Below are 21,237 nucleotides of genomic sequence, written 5' to 3'. Positions count from 1 at the left end.
CATAGGAGATGAGATGCTGATTTACTAGAGTCACTGCAATGTCCCCCCAAAATTTCTATAACTTTTTGTAGAGCTCATACTGAATAATAAGATGAAATCAGTCTGCACACCAAGCAGTGAAAAGGATTACTATACTTTAGATTGGGTTAACTGAAACCTCATTACTTCTATCCAAAAATACCTATTCAGTTTCAGGCAAATGCAACTCCTTATGAACTGGACAACTGGAAATTAGGGGAGCTAAATGAACACAAATTATCTTTTAACTAACATAGTCTTCAAAAGACTTTCAGTATTATAATTTTTCATTTTTCTGTAAATTCACTTTGTCTCATAGCTCTAACAAGATTATCTTTACTCATATTGACTAATATCTTGGAAAAGCACATAAATTCTACTTTTCTGTCTTCAACAGAGGGGCATAAAGAAGTCATACTAATATCTCGTATCCTGTAACACCATATATAATTGTCATTGGAGGATTAAACTATGCTTGTTTATTACCAGCACTACATTAGCCACCTACAATGGTTAATAGACAGTAGAGGTGGGTTTTGTAATGCAGAGAAAAATGCAAGGGACCACATATTTTAATACAATGTGCCTCAGTCTGGGATCTAGAAGGGGAGATGATGGGCCAACCACTTTTAGATCTGCCATATCTAAAAAACCGTAATGTTACATATTAATGTTCTCTTTAGGTATATATACAGATACCATTAACTAGGTTAGCCACAGAACAGGAAGGGTTATTTTAGAATTATAACAGTTATCTTCCAATGATAGACAGGGCGAGTAATTGAAAAACATGGAAAAACCTAAAAAGAGAATGAAGGCATCTATAAAAAGAGACTGCCTCTTTTTAATACTTTATATGGCAGTGAAGAAAAGAACAAAGGAACCTCTTTTCAGTTATCTTTTTATTTCTTCAAATTAGATTTTACTACAATTTGCATATTATATAATGCTTGTTAAAAACATTGGAAATTATAGGTGATCTTTATTTCTAAAACTTATATAATACGTATATTATTTACATGATCATAGAAAACCTATTCTTAAAAAGTCTTTTTCATAAATCATCTAAAATCTAATGATACAAATTGTACCTAGAATGTCATATTTCAGTACTCCAAATAGAGATAGCTTTTGAAGATAGTGAAAATAACACAGCCTCTGGAATTTGACAGTTTAAATCTTCTCTTTACCACTTTTCTATGTGACCTCGGGATTCTTATTCTGAATCTCAATTTCTCATCTTTAAAATGAAAATAACCTCACCTACCTTATAGCGTTGTGAGAACCGAATAAGGTAATATAATCTAGCCAAGTGCCTGGCATATCAAAGTCTTCTAACATATCAAACTAACAACCCATGTTAGTTTACTTTCTCATGTCCTCTCAGTCTTAATATTTAAGTTTAGAAAATGGAAAAAAGCTTGTTTTGTAATCAAAATGAAATCAATAAAATACATCTTTATTTAATAGCTTTAATCGCCTAAAAGTAAACTGTGACTTTTAGAGCAATATGCATGATATGCAGAGATCACTAAATAGTGTTTCAAAAAGAAACAAAAAAAAATAAGGTAATTATGGGACTCAAAAGGACATGCAACTGATTTTCTATAAACTTCTATATATCATCTTTTATTTAAATTAAAAATTTGACCTGTAAGTTTGCTATATTCTAAGATGTACTTGTATAGGATAGCCTCGACTGGAAAATTAAAGTATAATTATAAAACTTCTGTTACTTTAATAGGTCATTAGATTAACCCACCTTTCATGATAAGGACACAAGTTAGCAGATTTTTTCAATGATGGGGTTAGAATGGAAATATAAAAGTATCTTTTCAGGACAGGCATGGTGGCTTGCGCCTGTAATCCTGGCACTTTGGGAAGCTGAAGTGGGAGGACAGCTTGAGCCCAGGAGTTCAAACAGCCTGGGCAACGTAGCAAGACCCTGTCTATATACATATATACATATACATATACATATACATATACATGTACATACATATATATACATGTGTGTGTTTTTAAAAAGAGTCTTTTTAAACTAGAAAATCATATTTGAATCTTTAGTATCAAAGTCCTTCAAGTTTAGATATAGTTAATTATATCAGAGAAAGAGTATAGATTTTAATCACAGAATAATTATATATTAATATTTATAGAACATTAAATTATTAATAAAAAGTCCAGATGTTCTTCAAATATTTGGTGAATTAATTTCATTTTTTTTTCATATTTTAGATCTGATTTTTACATAAACCATCTTGGACACATGAAAATAGATTTTAAAGGACTCTAAAAAACTAACTTTAAGACCCTCCTCACTGATGCATTTTTCAATGTTTGATGATTGTTACATTCTCTTACATCTATTCTGTATTCCTTAAGCAGGGGGAAGTGCAGTTGCCCATCATGTTCAATATAAAAATATGGAAACGTAGAAATAGGATATTTTACTTTCTCTTATTGTAGTCCAATTAAATTTCATATTGTATTTGAGAATCTATAATTCATCTCATGGGCAGCTGGAGTTTTTTCTCTTGAAGACTCATAACTATTTATGGATGCCTATTTTGTTATTCTTATATCTATTCAACTTTATTGTCTCTGTTCTCTTTTCCAGTATACCAAAATCATTCTGAAGCTAAATCTCATTCATAGGATGATAAATATTAAACGTACCACCAGAAAACTAAATCCATGTCCCTTGTTACAGATCATTTAAATCAATGCTTATCAAGCTGCGTTCCAAACAGAAATTCCATGGCGTCGTAGGACCCTCCGGGAGTACAGGAGGGAATTTTTAAGTGGGGAACAAAACCCTGTGCACCCTCCTCAATTCAAACAGAACTCTGCATTTGCTTGATTTTAAATATTGGGCTTCCATGAAGATTTGCAGGATTGTACTGCTTTAAATGAAAATAGAAGCCTGACAGTCATTGATTTAGGACAATAAAAATATTTAACACCAAAATTGCTATGGAAGTATATTATGAAGTAATCATTATCCTTCAGTGGTTATGAGCTTAACAGCAGTACAGTTAAGAGAGGTAGCTTTGAGAACTGGAAAGGGCTAAGGAAAAAGGAAAGGAAAAAGATTTCCTTCACCATATAAGGTCTACAATTTGAGGCAAAATTAATCATGGGAAGCACATCTAGCTGGTCGAGATCCACGTGAATTATCAGTCTAAAGATAATGAAGAAAACTATCTGTTTAGTATATGTAAAAAGGTCTTATTAACAAAAGTAGACAACATGGACTCTAATCACTTTTTTTCCCCATTTTGTATAACTGGTGTAACACTAGTTAGGTGAAGATCTGTGATAACTTTGTTTCTATGTAATAGGATTACTAAGGCTGCCAAGTTTTAGGTTAGAGTTTAAAAAGCATGCTTGAGATAATAGGAAAATTCCTCGCAGATTGGTCTATTAAAGTGCATGATATTGAAAACTGGTGCAATAGAATATAACTTTAATATCTGTCCTTGTCAGGCTCTACAGCGATATAATTAAACAACAGAAAGCTAGCTCTGATTCTTGAATCCGTTTCATAGTCTCTAAGGATTTTCTTTGAAAACAGTAAGAGAAAAGGGGCACTACCGAAGAACCTGTAATACTTGACACTCACCTAGAGGGAATTTAAGCGATCCTTTAATGAATGTTACTTCTAATAAACTGAGGCTTACAAAACAGTCTACTGAGAGGTTATTTAATAGAAATATAATGTAAGCCACATATATAGTTTTAAATTATCTGGCATAGCACATTAAAAAGAGTAAAAAGCAGCTGAAGTTAATTTTAGTATGTGTTTCATTTAGCTCAATATATCAAAATTTTTAATCTATAAGTAACATAAAAGTTATTCAAATAGTTTACATATTTTTGTACTAGTCTCTGAAATGTGGTATGTATTTTACATTTACGGCATATCTCAATTTGGGCTAGACACATTTCAAGAGTTCAACAGCCACATGTAGCTGGTGGCTATCTTAATGGATCATGCGGGTCTACTGCCCATAATTTTGATACAGTTTTGTTGAGACAGCCAAAAACAAATTTGTATGAACTCTGGGAATTTTTAGTCTCATCTGAATTTTTAGTCCATACATTTGGACTAGGTGTCCAGGATGATTTATAACCATAAATCAGTGCTGCACTTAAATGATAACCAGGCAACAGGAAAGCAAAACCAACCAAACAACTGAAGGCAAATTTTAGAGCCTAGGCAAGAAAGCCTTCACTATTTGAATTTATATTAAAAAGAGTTCTCAAGTTTATACAGCTTTATAAAGCAGATTAGATACAGGAAAGGCTTTGTACTTTTTAAAAGATTAATCAGAAGCTTAAATCCTGATTGTAGAGACTGCTAAACTCTGCGTGGCTTAGTTCATTGTTCTCGATACAGGGGAAAGTTATCACAGCTTAATGCATTTTCTCTGTTCATATTCTGACTCTGTGATCTATATCTGATTTCTGCTCAAACTTTATGAAGATTACATCAGTGATTTACCTGCAGTGTTTTTTTTTTAATACTCCAGTTAACAATCAGATGTGTACTAATACCAGCTGTTTTCCAAAGTGACTCTTTGGGGGACTAAGTATAAACTCTCAAGCAAATGGTTATTTCTCTATTCTCTGCCATTTGACTGGTATACAAAGGCAATGATGTTCTTGGTGCATCTTTTTCCAGTAGTTGTCCACAATTTAACCTTTGCATATATTTTCAAATATAAGTGGGTCTCTTTGTCTCCAATCTTAGTGCTAAATCCATTCTCTACATTTCTCCACAGATTTTTTCTAAAGGCAAATGTTACTATACCACTTTTCCCCTTGCTTAAATTCTTCTGGTAGTTGCCTATCACTAACAGAGAGGTCATACAAGCATGGATCCCACTGGCAAAAGTGGTTCAAAACCTGAGACTATTAGCAAACCAAACATTTATCCTAATACTCCCACAAACATGCAAAAATAAGGCCTACCTACCAGTCACGGGAGAGATTTAATCTAAACCCAGAAACCTGGGTTCACTGCCCAAAAGGTAGGACTTGCCACGATAAAGAGGGGAAAAGTTTCAACAGTCTTCGTATCAAAAACACAAGACTGCTGTGGCCAGCTTCCACTCTAACACTCAACAGAAGAATGTGTGCTATGGTATCATGTGGAGGTAGCCATGAAGCTCTGGGCTTTTTCTTTCATCATTCTTATTTTATATAACATTTGGAAGAAGCGGAAATAGGATATGGAGATTTAGTTAATTTTGATGAAGTCAGATGACTAGGTCATGGAAGCATATTGAAGAGCTCAAGCACTTTTCTGTACCAAAGGGCTCTTACATCAATTGATCATATTTCCACTCTAGATGGCTCACTAGATTTTTTTTTTTTTAATGGGGTCTCACTCTGTAGTCCAGGCTGGAGTGCAGTGACGAGATCTAAGCTCACTGCAGCCTCTGCCTCCCGGGTTCTTTCCTTCATCCCACCTCAGCCTCCCGTGTAGGCATGCATCACCACATCTGACTAATCTTTTTTAGTAGAAATGGGATTTTGCCATGTTGCCCAGGCTGGTCTTGAACTCCTGTCCTCAAGTGATTCACCTGCCTCAGCCTCCCAAAGTGCTGGGATTACAGGCATGTGCCCAGCCCGGAGTACATTTTCTTAACCACAAGTCATCTAAACCTAAAACCAGGGAAAAATCTAAAAAGCACTGGATTCATTTAAGGAAATAAGAATTTAAACTAGAAGGTACATGTGGTTAGAGACTAATTCTATATTCCACAAGAGTAGAATGCTAGAAGATGTATTTTTAAATAACTCTTCTGGTAATTCTGGTATACAGCCATGGTTGTCGGTGTTCCTCAATGATCTATGACCTTCCTTCACTAATTCCTCCTTTAGCAATTTTATGGCTTTTGGTCTTACATATTATCACTAAGGTAATCATTCATACATTCTGGATTATTACAAGAAAAAGATCATTTTTGTGGTCAAGTTTGGGAAAGATCAAACAAAAAAGGTAATCCTACTGAAGTCCTTCTCAAAGTCATATGCACATTCTATACCTCTATGACACTTGGGGAGATTCTCTCTACTCCATTAAAAGGATTGTTTGCATCCAAACTGATCTCCTACCTCCCATACATCACGGCAAAAATGATCAGTATAAGGCACAACTCTATCCTTGGCCCTCCTCTACTTATAACCCTTCAATTACCCTTAAATTAGAGAGCCAGCTTTAAATTCTGTAGTAAGATATGGCTTTAATCTTTTCAACTTCATTTTTCTCTTTTTTATATGATGAAGAGTATAGGCTTTTAAGTCAGACATTTTTGGGTTTGAATTCTGTTTTGTCTTGGTAAGTAATTCAAATCTTGTTGCATTTGCTTATAAATGAAAGAAAGATAATACTGCCTCCACCCAAGAAAGCTATTTAGAGGATTATAAGGTTGGTCCTCCTCATAGTCTATGTGAAAGAACTTGCTATCACCTACAGAACACAGTAGTTCTCTAATTTCAGCATACATCATTATTAGAGGGCATACTACTTACAAAGTGATGCCTGAGTTACACTTTGAACTTGACTTGGTAGGTGTGCATGGGGCTCTAGAAGTGCACTGTCCAATATAGTACTCAATAGCCACATAAGGATACTGAGCACCTGAAATATGGCTATTCTGAATTGAGATGTGCTGTAAGACATACACCACACTTCAAAGACTTAAAATCAGAAGAATAATGCAGGCCAGGAGTGGTGGCTCATGCCTGTAATCCCAGCACTTTGGGAGACTGAGGGGGACAGATCACTTGAGGTCAGGAGTTTGAGACTAGCATGGCCAACACGATGAGACCCCGGCTCTACTAAAAAACAAAAAAATTAGCCAGACCTGGTGGCATGTGCCTGTAGTCCCAGTCACTCAGGGAAGCTAAGGGGGGCAGAGGTTGCCGTGAGCCGAGATCATGCCACTGCACTCTAGCCTGGGTGACAGAGCGAGTGAGACCCTACCTCAAAAAAAAAAAAAAAAAAAGGTATTCAATAACTTTAAAATTGATCGTTAGCAAGATATTTTAGATATGTTAGCCTAAACAAAATATATTAGTTCCATTAATTTTACCTGTTACTTTTTACTTTTTAATGTAGGTACTAGAAAATGTAACATGACATACATGGTTTGCATTGTATTTCCCTTGAATAGCACTGATACCAAATCTGCATTTTCAACAAGTCCCTCAGATGATTCTCTGGTAGGCATCCTCAGGTCATCTTCTGAGAAACTGCATATGAAATTCTAAGCTCTCTAGAAGAAGAACTGATGCTTTTATACATATATCTTTTTATCTTCACAGTGCTAGAAGACTGTGAGCAATTACCCATAAACTGATTGAATTTAGATGTGCTTTAAATATTGAACCACCACAATTACAAAAAAAAATTCTTTTAAAATTTCATTTAATTTTAAATATTTTTTTTTGGTATAGGTAGGTGTTCCCTATGTTTCTCAGGCTGGTCTCAAACTCCTGGCCTCAAATGATGCTTCCACCTTGACCTCTTAAAGTGTTGGGATTACAAGTGTGAGCCTCCCTTCCTGTCCAAAAAAATTATCACTGAAAGTTTTTTGCTTTTTTTCCCCCCAGCTCCTTAAGAATTATTTCTGATTTGCATTTATTGAATGGAAACAATTCAAACTACAAAACAATTCAAACAACAGCTTTGGTTTGTCCTCAAACCAATAAAATACATGACTTATTTTCTATCAGAGTTAGGGTTATTTAACTTCATATAGAAATAGATCATTTGACTAGATTCCAAAATTGTTGAATATTATCATATCAAGTTATTAACTTAAAACTACTGATTAATACTAAACCAGGAACACACACTAATTTTTTTTTTTTTTGAGACAGAGTCTCCCTCTGTCACCCAGGCTGGAGTATCTTCGCTCACTGCAAACTCTGTCTCCCGGGTTCAAGGGATACTTCTGCCTCAGCCTCCTGAGTAGCTGGGATTACAGGCACCTGCCACCATGCCCAGCTACTTTTTGTACTTTTAGTAGAGACAGGGTTTCATTATATTGGCCAGACTGGTCTTAAACTCCTGACCTCAAGTGATCTGCCCACTTCAGCCTCCCAAAGTGCTGGGATTTCAGGCATAAGCCACCATGCCTGGCCCACCCACTAATTTTTATACCATAGAAATTTAGCCAGATAAGGACAAAAAGAGACATATCTGAGAAAAGTGCGTCTCCATACAGAGATAAGTGAAGTGAAGATGGCTGAGTGCCCTGAAAGAAGAGAAAGGAAAACTAATACTTTCTAAAGTTAACATCAGGATACGGAAAAGTGTTACTTTAATGACTGAGATGAAAAATAGCTACAAAATTAGAAATAGCTTTTAAAGATTATTTGGAAATAGTTTTCAGTAATGATTTTTCCACTTACCTCATTGCCACATTGCTGCCATCAATAACTATTGGTCTCAGATTTTCACCATCATCTGTTACAATCTCTTGCATTGGAGATTCAGACCTCTGAGATTCCAGGGAAGAAGTTTCCCGTGTTACAGTGTTAATTGTACTAACTGTTTGATCAGCCTCACTTTTATTTCCAAGTTTGACAAGTTCTCCCAAAATATCATTGATTAAAGCATCAGTACCAAGTTTGTTTAGCACAAGCTGAACCTGTTCTTCAGAATAACCTAACTTAAGTGCAAACTCCAGTTTTGTTTGATATTCTCGCAACACGTCGGGTGGTTTCTTTGCTTCCTTGGATGTAGTCTGGGACTCATCAGGTTTAAAGTCCTGCAAAATTTCATTGCGCTTGAGTATGTGAGGCTCTAAACAGGGAGACCTGCAGAGTTGCCTGTGAGTCTTAATTAATAAGCCCGGCTCTACTGAAATGCTACTCAACTGTACTGACTCATGATCAGAATTTGTGTTTTCTTCAGAGTCACCAGAGCTTGCATTCTCTTCAGACACCTCTTTTTCATCCTTCCCTGCATGAACAGTATCCATAGTTGGTTTTTCTACTGCTGACCAAGGTACAGCTGCACTTAACTGTGGGTCGGTGCTCTCCACATAAAGGTGGCTGAGGTCATGCCCTAGGTGATCCTTCAAGCCCATGAAGCTGTTACGTGTACTTGACTCCACTTTGCTGTTTTTTCTGTATTCCTGAATGCAAAGCACCCCGTATTCCTAGAGGAAAAACGTAAAATGTTTAGAATTTCATAGTTATGGCTTGATTTCTGTCTCAATGGAGAAGTCGGAAGAGAAATATTCAACTACTGAATACCTAGTAATATTTGTATTTTGTCTACATCCTCTCCTCCTAACGCCCTTGCCAAGAGAGTATCACCTGCCATTTTTTCAGATGAAGTAGTTATGAATTAGAAATAAATGAAGTGATTTATTTCTTCATTCCTCCAAGGCAACAAAGTAAATAAGTAGAACTGGATTTTTCTCACGATATCATGCTCCTTCTCAATCTCAATGGATCAGATTTTTCTACTTTTAGGACGGCTTATAATTCTAGTGTGACACATAGAATATTATCAAAATGCATGTTTTAAATATTCATGACAGGTTATTTACATTTTTCTCTAACAGAATTCATAAGTACCTATAAATATTCTTTTAAAGAGAAAGCCACATAGAAAGGAAACATTAACTTATACTCGAAAAATCATTATTAATCTGGATGAAGCTTAATAGCAACCTGAAAAACTTTCAACAATAATATAGACACTGCAATGAAAGAGCACATATTCTAAGATGGCCAGAAGGGAACTAAATAATTACAAGATGAGTTAAATTATTCTTAGTGATTAATAGGGTTTTGCCTTAGTAATCATGCTTTTTTGACTATGGAACATGGTAACACAATATAATTTCTAGCATTATGCTATCTTTATGAAGTGCCAGGGAAACAACAGTCTATTGCATTCCAGGAAAAAATAAAAGTTGTTTTATTCTATGTGCACTTATGGAAAACAGAGATGATATCTCACATAAAATTAGCAGCAAACAATTAGGCATATTCAATATATAATATCTCAGTTCCTTGAATTTTATGGCAGAAAATGTTCCTGTATTTTATCAGATTAAGTAGCCATTAATCTGCATTTGGTTAAAGAGTAATCTTTTTTTTCCTATTTTTCACCACATAGGAATACTTTTACTATTTAAAATTGGTTTGTTTTTTGCCATTTTACCATTTTCCTTAAAGACTATTGGAAATATTATTTCTCTATTAGGAACGGGTTAGAAAAATAAAACTATTTTCTCTGGTACTTCATTGTAAATTCTAAGAACTATAGCCACATCAATGATTTACTTTTTTTTTTTTTGAGATGGAGTCTCATTCTGTTGCCCAGGCTGGACTGCAGGGGCATGATCTCAGCTCACTATAACCTCTGCCTCCTATATTCAAGTGATTCTCCTGCTTCAGCCTCCCAAGTAGCTGGGATTACAGGTGTGTGCCACCATGCTTGGCTAATTATTATATTTTTAGTAGAGACAAGGTTTCACTATGTTGGCCAGGGTGGTCTTGAACTCCTGACCTCAAGTGATCCGCCTGCTTTGGCCTCCCAAAGTGCTGGGATTACAGATGTAAGCCACTGCGCCTGGCCTCATGATTTACTTATTAAGGCAATTCTAGTGTTCTGGCCAGGTACAGTATTAGCAAGCGAGTGGTAGTTGAATTTCAGACTGTCATAAAACACCTATTTAAAACTAACCTAAAAAAGAAAACTGAGGAAATGTTTCTAAAGCTCATCAACATCATATTTACACTAGAAAATACCTATTATATAAATGTTAAAAGAAAATGCTAAGTGATTTTCTGAGAAGTCACAAATTTGAAAGCATACCTGGTAAACTTTAATTAGAGAGTCAAGTAATGAAATAAATTTTATTAACTATGGTAAATACTAGAGAAGAGAACATGGAATCTTTAGCTTGATAAAACACTTAAGATTCCTTCAGTGTAGAACTCCTACACACTTCTACAGGAGTTTTCTCAGGGCTTATTCCCTGAGAAGGCAGACAACTTTAATATCATTGTTCTACTAATACAGCATTCATTAGTTTTAAAGAAACATCAAATTCCCATAGCTCCGGATTGTCCAACTCATAAAAAGAAATATCCCTTAGGAGAGCTCTATATACATCTGCTTCATTATGAAGCTGTGTCCATTTCAATTTTTTCCTATTAATGTGGATACGCATGAGCCCAATTATTTAGAATTGAAGAAAGGGATTTTAAAAACAGATTTTTACACCCTGTGATTTATTAACTACTGTAATATACTAACACCATAATGCAAGTAACAAATCACACCAGCATCCTAATAAAGGGATACAGTTAAAAGTCCACACCATGGTCTTCGTGGCGCTCTCACCAAAAAGTATCTTAAACGAGGAAAACCTATTGGAAGCTGGGCTGCCTGGCAACCAGAAGCTGGTTGCTAAGCTGCACTCCTTTAACATGCCATCATGAATGCTAGCACAGTGAAAGAGTAATTTGGTATGAACAAAAGCCTATAAAAGAGACTGGGACTTAAGTGCGTCTGGTTTACCCTCCGAGAACAATGCAGCTGCCAAACCAATCTGGAAGCTCCGACATCATTGTTCTGTAAACCCCACAATCTGCTCTGACTGCAGGAAGTGCATTTAATGGGCAACATTTTTGATCTCCCCTGAAAAGTTTGGGTTTTGCATAAGTGCTGTTGTGAGATAATTCTTCAAGATAATGACTTGCTGACCAAATCCCTGAATTGACCTAGGAAATATTTTTTAATATTGAGCAGTTTGGGGTTTTTGTTTTTTTACTATATCAGACAAGATGAATGCCTTATGAAAAATACAACCACTGGCAAATATTAGAAAGAAATGTTCTGCTTAAAGGATAAGTGCAATTATTATTCTTAACTTTCACATTTTTCAAAGAAACAAAATCAGATACTGCAAAGTTTTTAAACTGAAAAGTAATCAATCTAAAAAGTATTTAGATCTTTCTGTATCTTTGATCTAATATTTTTAAAAAGTGTCAATGAGACTACCTAAACCTGCTATACCATGTAATTTTATTATATGGCTATCATGATACAAGGGGGAAAATGGGATTTTCAGTTTTTTTAAATAACTAAATCACACAAACCTCATTTGTATACCAATGTATTTAGTGACTACTACACACTTTTAACGTATAATAATTTATGTAATTTGCACATAATTTTAAATAAAAAGTTTATAATAATTAGGTTTACTTTTTATTGCTAAGGATAAACATAAGCCTGATCTATTTTTAAAAAAAATTAACATCCAATTTTATTAGGCAAATAAGTTTTGTCTTAAACTATTCTGGTTGAACTTTTTTCACACTGACAGTCCTCTCTCTTCATCTTCTAGATTTCATTGGTTAGCTCACAGAAGGTTATCCAATGTCATCGTGTACTAAACAAGCAGTTAAATGATTTTTGGTCCTTGCAAAACAAGAGACTAAATAGAAACAGTACAAATAGGGAAAAATGAGTTCAATTTCCAGGCCTAAAAGCCACGTATTTATTCTATGTCACATACTACAGATTTGAAATAACCTGATTTGTATTGATCCAAATGGTAAAGATTTGGTTTTTAAAACTTTGATCTCTAGAATGCTTACTTATCCACTTGTAATTAGCAAATCATTGCCCTTACTTATTAGGGCATTTAAAAACAACCCAGAATTTGGCAATATCTTGAAATCATTCAATAGAAACCTAAATGATAAAGATTTAAAAACAAGATATTTTAATAGGCTGCTGTATTTGTTAAAATAATAAAACATGTAAAACTTACAGGAAATTGAGAAACTTTAGAAGAAAGAATGGTATATAATTTTATTTTTGTTTAGTGCTTTAAAAATGATTAATATAAACTTTAAAAGGATGGAAAAGACCATTAACAGCACAAAATGTATTATTACATGTAAGGTAGAAAATACTTTTCTCCTTATTTCCAAATGAATTATTAAGACTTTTAAGTTTGCATTTACTGAAATGCAAACTCATATAAACCATCTTAAATTTAATCAATGAAATAGTAACTAACAAGGGTAATTTTGCTAATTTCATGAAGCAGCATAGTCCAAGTTTCACAAAGTAGGTCAGTTTTTGCTCCCATAGTTATAAAAAAACTCCAAGAAATACAGCTAATTTTTAAACTGTATTATCAGGGCTCCATTATAATTAACCTTAAGACACTATATTCTTGAACACAAAAGGAATTGGGCCAATATATAATGATTTGTGAACAAATTTCTGTAATTACAAATATAGAAATTCCTTCCAGATACTGTATTGGAAACTCAAATTTTCTTGCTAAAGGGCAACCTAAAAATTAATTAATATTATTTGTTGAAAAAGAACTAAATATTCATGCTAATTTTGTAGATGATGATGAAGTGTAGCTAATTCTTTTAATTACAAAAAAGAAACTTTGTGCTAGCTGAATGCAGGTTTATAATATAATGGCTATTCACTAGAAATGTATTGTACACACTGAAGTTCCTCCATCTAGTGACCAAATTTTCTGAAACTTCTCATTAGTTAACTTGGATAATTCTTCATCTAAATCAGATTTAAGAAAATGTTTTTTTTTTTTTTTTAATCCTAAAGAGCCTCATATTAATCAGGAATATTAGACCATAAACCTGTTAAGCCGATTTGTTTGTAATGTAAAGTTACAATGCCATAAAAGTGGGTTCTAGTTGTTAGCCAAATGGTAATACTATGAGAACAATGGAAATAAAATAATGAATATGTAATAAATACCTACTGCTGTAGTCTCTGTGTATTTAATTACCATTGTATTTGAGTGAGTGCTGTTGTCTGCATCCCTCTAGCTAACAAAGGAGGGATGTCCCTTTGAACAGATTGGTTAATGCTCTGGGGCAACAGATGTCTACTGGAACTGCAGGAGACCAGCAACTGGTGGCCTGCCCATCTTCGGAAAACTTTCAATAGACTTATGCATATGTTCACACAATAGGGCATGTGGTAGAAATGAAAACCTCTTTTTAACCCTTTATGCGCTTTCTTTCCCTCCCAACTGATAGATGCAAGTCTTTGTCTCTTCCTCCCTTCCCCTTTACAGAACTCTTGAAGAAAATAGTTCTTGGAATGACATCTTCAATCTAATGTCTGAAACTAAGGGGGAAAAAAAAGATGAGAGTGAAGAAATTAGAAACTGCACATGAATACTGAGACGGCTGACAAAGCAACTGAATGCTTAATCATCACATCTAAAACAAGTTGAAACATCTACCTATATCAATCCATCTCCCCAAGCTAGACTTTTAAGACAATAGAAAGTTTTATCAAATCTTATTTTATAGCACCTAGGTACGACAGTGACATCTTAAGAAACTTAAGGCTTTGACAAGATAAAATTTAAATTCACCATTGATCAAAAATATCTGAATATTTATTATAATTCGACTTTAAGTTCCCAATGATTATATGTCATGCCTAATGCCTTATAAATGTTCATGAAGCTATAAGTAATTATTTACATAACTCTAGAATAGAAAAATGTAAAAATCTGCTTTGCAGACATATTTTACAGAAAGAATTTAATTTTCTGGTATGTTGGCCACGATGTAATAATTTGTGGACTTTCATTTGAAGTGCTTTCTATCTTTTACAGAGTTCAAATTAATACTCTGAATATTTACCAAAGTTTAACTTCCAAGGCATTAAAGTAGCACAGATACTCACGTTAGCAGGAAAATACAAAGACATTGGTTTCTGTAGCAGCTTCAGCAGTAAACTCCTTAACACAATTTTAGCTGCAGACTCCCAGGCAGGCAAGAAGAACAATGAATGGTTGAACAGATGGAATGGCAATGTCTTTGCTTAACCTATTACCGAGTGGAATAACAGCCAATCATAGGCCAGAAAGCTCACAATTAGTTGGCCGGGCAGATGCAAGACAACCTCAGCACCCTGCGTCAGGTTCGTAGGTTTCTAAGATAAGCAAGTTGATGTCATTGGCAGGGTCTGCCCGGGGCAGCATGTGTATTAACGAGGGGTGTGCAGCAACAATAGGCCATACAAAGCTGACTAGTAGGCAGCTGCTCTATGAGAGCAGAGTCATTAGGGAGCAGGCTGCCAACAAGAAACACCTGGCTTGGGCAGACTTCAGCTTTTCCTCCTTGCTTTTAATGCATGAAACAAAGAAACCAATTATATTTTAAAGTAGTAAAAGTTGCAGGTTTTCAAAAAGTTGAAGCTGTACCGTAGTCTATTAGCTTTTCGTTTTTATTAAAGAAAGAAAATGAAGTGCGTCAACGTAGCAATTAACTATTGCAGTATTCCCTGTCTTTAATAAGTGGCGAAATGAGACAGAAGGTAAATAGTAAAACTATTTCCCTGGCAATAGTGACAAATCTGTATTTTTAAGTATTTGTTAATTTGTTGCAAGACAAAAAAAACAAAAAGAAGAGATGATGAAAATACGATTGCAAAAGGAAAAGACTTAAGAGATTACAAATAGAACTGATTTTTAAAAATTCAGTGAAAGTGTAGCATAGTAAGATGAAATACAAGTTCTGTCTAACTTTGTGCCAATGAGTCACCTAAGCTGTAGATTTAGACAGAAGTATTTAACTTCAACCTAAAATCATCAGAATAACCTATCCTATGTATGTCAAGTAGCAGTGTAAAATTTTTTTTACTATGGATACTAGTTAACCATGTAATTAAAGAGAAGCAAGTCTTTCATTATATTTTAATATACAACATATTATAACTGCTTAAAGTATTTGTATTTCATAAAATTTTTAAGATGTTAATACTCAAATTTCAGCTCAGGAACAAGTTAACATTATAAATACTGTGATTTTTTTGTAGTGTATAAAGTATATAAAAATAAGCCCCGGTGGTGAGTAAACTTCTTATCCCTGATTTATTCAGTTTCAGACTGTAGCATTTATAATACTATGAACTACTTGTTTTTGTGGGCTGCATGAGTTACACCTTGAGTGGCCTCTGATTATATACAAAAAAATCAATCAAAATGTAAACACTATAAGGCATTGTAAATGTATTTCCCTACTAAAGAAAAAGGAAATCTATAGCTGTTCTACTATTTACTTTGTGATGTAGAACACAAGCACATGCACATTCCTTCTTCATTCCAGTGCAAATTAAAACAGTGAAGGCAAAGAACTGCTCTTAACATACAATTTTCTGCTATAGGCTGATTTATGCAGGGCCTAGATTTTTTCATTATATGATCATGAAATCTAAAGATATAAAATGTACCCAAAACAATCAAAATCAATCTCCTTTTATACACAAATACAGAAGCTACACATAATTAGGATCATTTGTGAATGGTTGAAAAAAAGTAACACTAGTTTGGGACTCCTGGCCTTGTCTTTATTGTGCCTACTCAAATGCAAATGAGATCGTCTCTATTTACAAAATAAGAAGATCTACATGGCTAAGATTTTTCAGTTATCACACTGAAAACACTCCTTCTGCCTACTAAAAACTGAAAATTATTGTTGTTTCCAGGAAGAAAACTAAAAGATAAAGTACCACATTACAGATTATCATTTGTTTACAGCTATTTCCTCAAGAGAGTTCCAATATTTTATTGATGTATGCCATTCCAAAAATGGTAGAAAATTTAAAAATCGATGAAAATATTTTTGAACTAAATATAATTACTAGGTTCTAAATTACAAACTAATTTCTAAAGTAGACTATTCTTTCTTCCACCAAGGGTTATAGCAATCTTACTGAAATATTTAAGGTGATAGTCGAATTTCATAAACCCATCAAGGATCAAGATAAAGCATCTCTAGCATTATAGCTTATTGCAAATTACAGTGTGAATTACACAGAATTCAAATGTCACATCTTGGGTAAGCATATGGATGTCCCGAAATGAAGAAAGTTAGATTTTATCTTTTTTTTTTTTTTTTTTTTTGGTGGTGGTGATAGTTCTTGAAATCTCACGAGTAAAAAAGGTATCAGCCCTGAAAGGAAAAAGAGAAATCAAGTCCACTGTTAGGGCTAAAAAAATGTAATTCTTCTGGTAAAACTGAGATTGATTGAGTAGGATAAATATGAAAAACGTAACATACATCCGTACAAAGTAGTTACAACTGAAACCAAATAAAACCTAATAGCCATGCACTGATTAGAAGAGACAGTGAGGTCAGTATTTATGAATTCATGTTAGAAACTCTTTCTTTTGTATATATCAAGGAAACTACTTAGTATGAATAGACAGTCTTCTCTTTTCTCTGGGGTTTTCTTCCTTCTCTTTATCCCTTGCTACTATAGTTACTACTTTATAGCTTTAATTTAGGAGGAGGAGGATTCTGCTCACTAATGCCTGCCACTGTGAACACAAAGAATGAGAAAACTACCCCAGGGCTCAGCAGGAAGCCTGATCTCTAGCACTGGATTAAGCTTTTTTGCAAACAGCAAATAAAGGCAGTGATCTGAAAAAGCTAATCAGATCCTGCTGTGGTATTTAGACTATCTCGGTTGCTAGTATTGGATAATGTTAAGCACATTAAAACATCTGTAGGTGAAGACAGCCCACAGTCTGGCTTTCTTAGTCACATGGCCCTAGTCCTCTTCCCACTGCAGGGCAAATACAAACAGCTGGGCTGGGCTCTGTTTGGGTCACTGCAATAAATGACTGAGCACAATGCACACTTATGACAGAAAAAAAAAGTGTAGTTTTAGGAGTATTATACTAAAATTTGCCTATGCCAAGGGTGGCTCTAATATTTGAAACTTCAACCATTTGAGAGGGCTTGTACTTTTTCTGAGTTCACAAGTAAGCTTTGATGCAGGGGTATGGCACCAATTATCTTTGCCACTGTTATGGGATCTGAATTCACTTCCTGGGACCACTTTCCTAATATGGACCTTGTTCTTCTTTAATATATAATCTCTCTCTCTCTCTCTCTCTTTTTTTTTTTTTTTTTTTTGAGGCAGAGTCTTGCCTGTCGCTCAGGCTGGAGTGCAGTGGCACGATCTCAGCTCACTGCAACTTCCACCTCCCAGCTTCAAGGGATTCTCATGCTTCAGCTTCCCCATCACGCCCAGTTAATTTTTGTATTTTTTTTTTTAGTAGAGATGGGATTTCACCATGTTGCCCAGGCTGGGTTTCAAACTCCTGGCCTCAGGTGATCTGCCCACCTTGGCCTCCCACAGTGCTGGGATTACAGGCATGAACCACAACAAATGGCCTATAATCTCTTTTGATCCTAATGGTAACACCATGGAAGTAAGATTATATCAAATTTTCCCAATTGTCCCCAAAACGTCGAAATTAAAATTTTAACCAAAAACTATTATTTTTGAGAGTTAAAAAAAGAACAAACCAACCAACAACAACAAAAAGCTAGTTCCTACACATACTGTAAAAGAATGAAGTAAAATCAAATAGGCATTAATTCTAATATCTGAGAGTTATATTTAGGATGTTACACAGGCCGTGAGATCTCTTATAGAAAATGACTCTTGAAAAATGCTATTTAAAAAGTATTAAAAACTAACTTTAAATAACCACAAAATAATGCTAAGAATATTGCCTGAATTAAAGACAAATTTGTTTTTTTTGAGGTTGCTATAGATCAGGAGAGCACTAGTTAACAGAATATCATAAGGTCAAATGTATTAAGAACCTGATAAACATCTGAGGCATGCCAATTCCAGAAAGTACTGTTGAAAGTGTTAGACATTCTCCTGATTCCTTTCCATCCATGAAAACCATGACACTTTTCAGAGAAGAGGCAGACACTCAAAGTCCCAACAATAGCCTATATTTGACACCAGCCCTGAATACAATCCACCCAAAGTAACCTCTGGAAAAATGTACCTTTATACTTAACATTAACTGGAAGAAAAAAAAAATCTCAACTGTAATCAGGATCATATGTTTAAAATAAATCAAATATAAATGACTTTATATAAAATAAAGCTCATAAATGGAAAAGTGTTAATATTGAGCAGAAAAAATACATTAATGTGTTAACGTTCATCACAGGACTAGAAGTGGGGGCTGAGGACAAGGTAGATTAAAATTATCACCATGATATAGTTTCCTCTAGAGCCATTGTAAACTATTGGCATTTTAATAACAAGAAAGAAAACTAGCTGGGTGTGGTGGCACACACCTATAATCCTAGCACTTTAGGAGGCCGAGGCAGGAGGACTGCTTAAGCCCAGGAGTTAAAGATCAGCCTGGGCAAAACAGGGAGATCCTGTATCCCAAAAATAAAATATAAAAAATTATCCAGGCATAGTGGTACATGCCTGTAGTTCCAGCTACTTGGAAGCCTGAAGCAGGAGGATCACTTGAGCCGGTTGTTCAAGGCTGCAGTGAGCTGTGACTGTACTACTGCACTCCAACCAGGGCAAAAGAGACATCATCTCAAAAAAAAGGGGAAGAAAACAACTACTTTTCCTACCCATATCCTAAAATAAATTCTATCAGAAGTCATACTTCTTTTTTTGTAAGTCATATTTGCTCCTAAAAAATACTAAGCAATTACCAATAGGTAAATAAGAGTTAAAAGGGAGAAAGAATAAGATATAATAGATGCATGTCAAATTTCTTTTCTTCACTAGCAAGAAAAACAGGCCTTTAAAAAAAGGGCTTGGGACAGTTATTGAAAGAACACGAAGGAGCTCTCAGGGTCAGAGGGAGAACTCAACATTCAAGGTCAGAGACAGGACTGAACCCCGGGCTTCAGTGGCAGAGCTTCTACGCTATCGCTAACTGATGATTTCGTACTATGTTCTCTGATCTTGTGTTCTCCATTCAAGGCTCAAATTCCTGAGACAGAGAATCTGATGAGCACAGTTGAAGTCACATACTCACCCCCTTACCCAACTACTGTGGCCAGAGGTATGCGGGGCCATGATTGGCTGCCCTGTCAGACCTTAAGGAAATGGGGGCGGGTGCATTCCTTAGTGGGGGTGATATTAACAGAAGCAGAGGGGGAAAATGCTAGGTGGACAGAACATCAGGCACCCAGTATAGAAGGACATTAAACACATTAGAGAGACTGGGCATGGTGGCTCACGCCTGTAATCCCAGCACTTTGGGAGGCCAAGGCGGCTGGATCACTTGAGGTTGGGAGTTCAAGACCAGCCTGGCCAACATGGTGAAACCCTGTCTCTACTAAAAATACAAAAAAATTAGCCAGGCGTGGTAGCTGTAAGGTCTGACCATGCTGTGGACTGGACAGCAGGGCGACCCCCATGAACTGCACATACACCTCTGGGGGCCTTCCAGAATTAGAAAACCTTAAGTAGCTGGAAGGAAGAATGATCAACCCCTACAGTGCCTAACTAACCTGAGACATTTTTCTATTGTTTCTTATTTTGGCCTCAACTGACAATACCATTGGACTGTGTAACTGACCTTGGCCCAACCTTCTGACTCCACACCCTACGACCCCCTCCCAGCTTGCAAAAACCCACCAACTTTAACTTCTGTAACTTTCCACTATTCACCCCAAATCTATAAAACTAACTCGTATCCCACCCCCCTTCACTGACACCCTTTTTGGCCTCAGCCCACCTGCACCCAGGTGAATAAACAGCTATGCTGCTCACACAAAGCCTGTTTTGGGTGGGTCTCTTCATTCAGAGTGCACACTTTAACACGTGCCACTGTACTCCAGCCTGGAAGACATAGCAAGACTCTGTCTCAAAAGAAACAAACAAAAAACCCAAACACATACATTAGAGAGAGATTTTATATGGTTCCCATAAAATCTATCAAAATGACTGAAAAGAGGAAGTAGAAATGGAATAAACATATCACTCTTGGAGAACATATGCATTGGTTGGCTTCTGTTTTCACATCTGTGAGCAACAGTGTATCTCACTCCCAATTTCCCTGAAGGGTAGCTATCATTGTGGCAACAGTGCATTCTTAAAACCTCATAGACACCTTTGTCTATTTCCCAATTGTTTCATTCATTTAATATATACTGAAGATCCAGTTAATCAATTCTTGATTATTTTTCTCTTCTCAATGTTCTCATTCCCATGGCCATAAGCATCCCCTAGGCTAAGCATTTATTCTCTCAAGCTTAGATTACTTTTGTTTCTTAATTTATCTCCTTCCTTGAATATCCCTTAGGTACCTCCCTGCCAAAGTAATTTTCAATGACATCACTTTTCTGCTTAAGAAAAAAAAAAATCTCAGC

General features: G+C 35.4%; 1 protein-coding gene across 2 annotated transcripts in view; it reads right to left on the bottom strand.

Moving 5' to 3' along the window:
* ZC3H12C (zinc finger CCCH-type containing 12C) overlaps nt 1–21,237 on the bottom strand; it is a 78,385-nt gene that overhangs the window by 26,042 nt on the left and 31,106 nt on the right. The window contains exons 1-2 of one of the 2 annotated variants that reach the window (XM_037745208.1): nt 14,762–17,910; nt 8,449–9,200 (exon numbers count right to left, since the gene is read on the bottom strand). In XM_037745208.1, the coding sequence (XP_037601136.1) occupies nt 8,449–9,200; nt 14,762–14,785 (776 nt within the window). In that variant the 5' untranslated portion in view covers nt 14,786–17,910. Of the gene's footprint in view, nt 1–8,448; nt 9,201–14,761; nt 17,911–21,237 lie in introns of those variants that run through there. The other variant, XM_017547078.2, reaches the window with a different exon arrangement.

This window comes from Cebus imitator, unplaced genomic scaffold (assembly GCF_001604975.1).
Source record: "Cebus imitator isolate Cc_AM_T3 unplaced genomic scaffold, Cebus_imitator-1.0 Scaffold194, whole genome shotgun sequence".
Classification (NCBI taxonomy): domain Eukaryota; kingdom Metazoa; phylum Chordata; class Mammalia; order Primates; family Cebidae; genus Cebus; species Cebus imitator.
The sequence above is the reverse complement of the archived record's forward strand: the minus strand, read 5'-3'. Positions and strand labels throughout refer to the sequence as shown.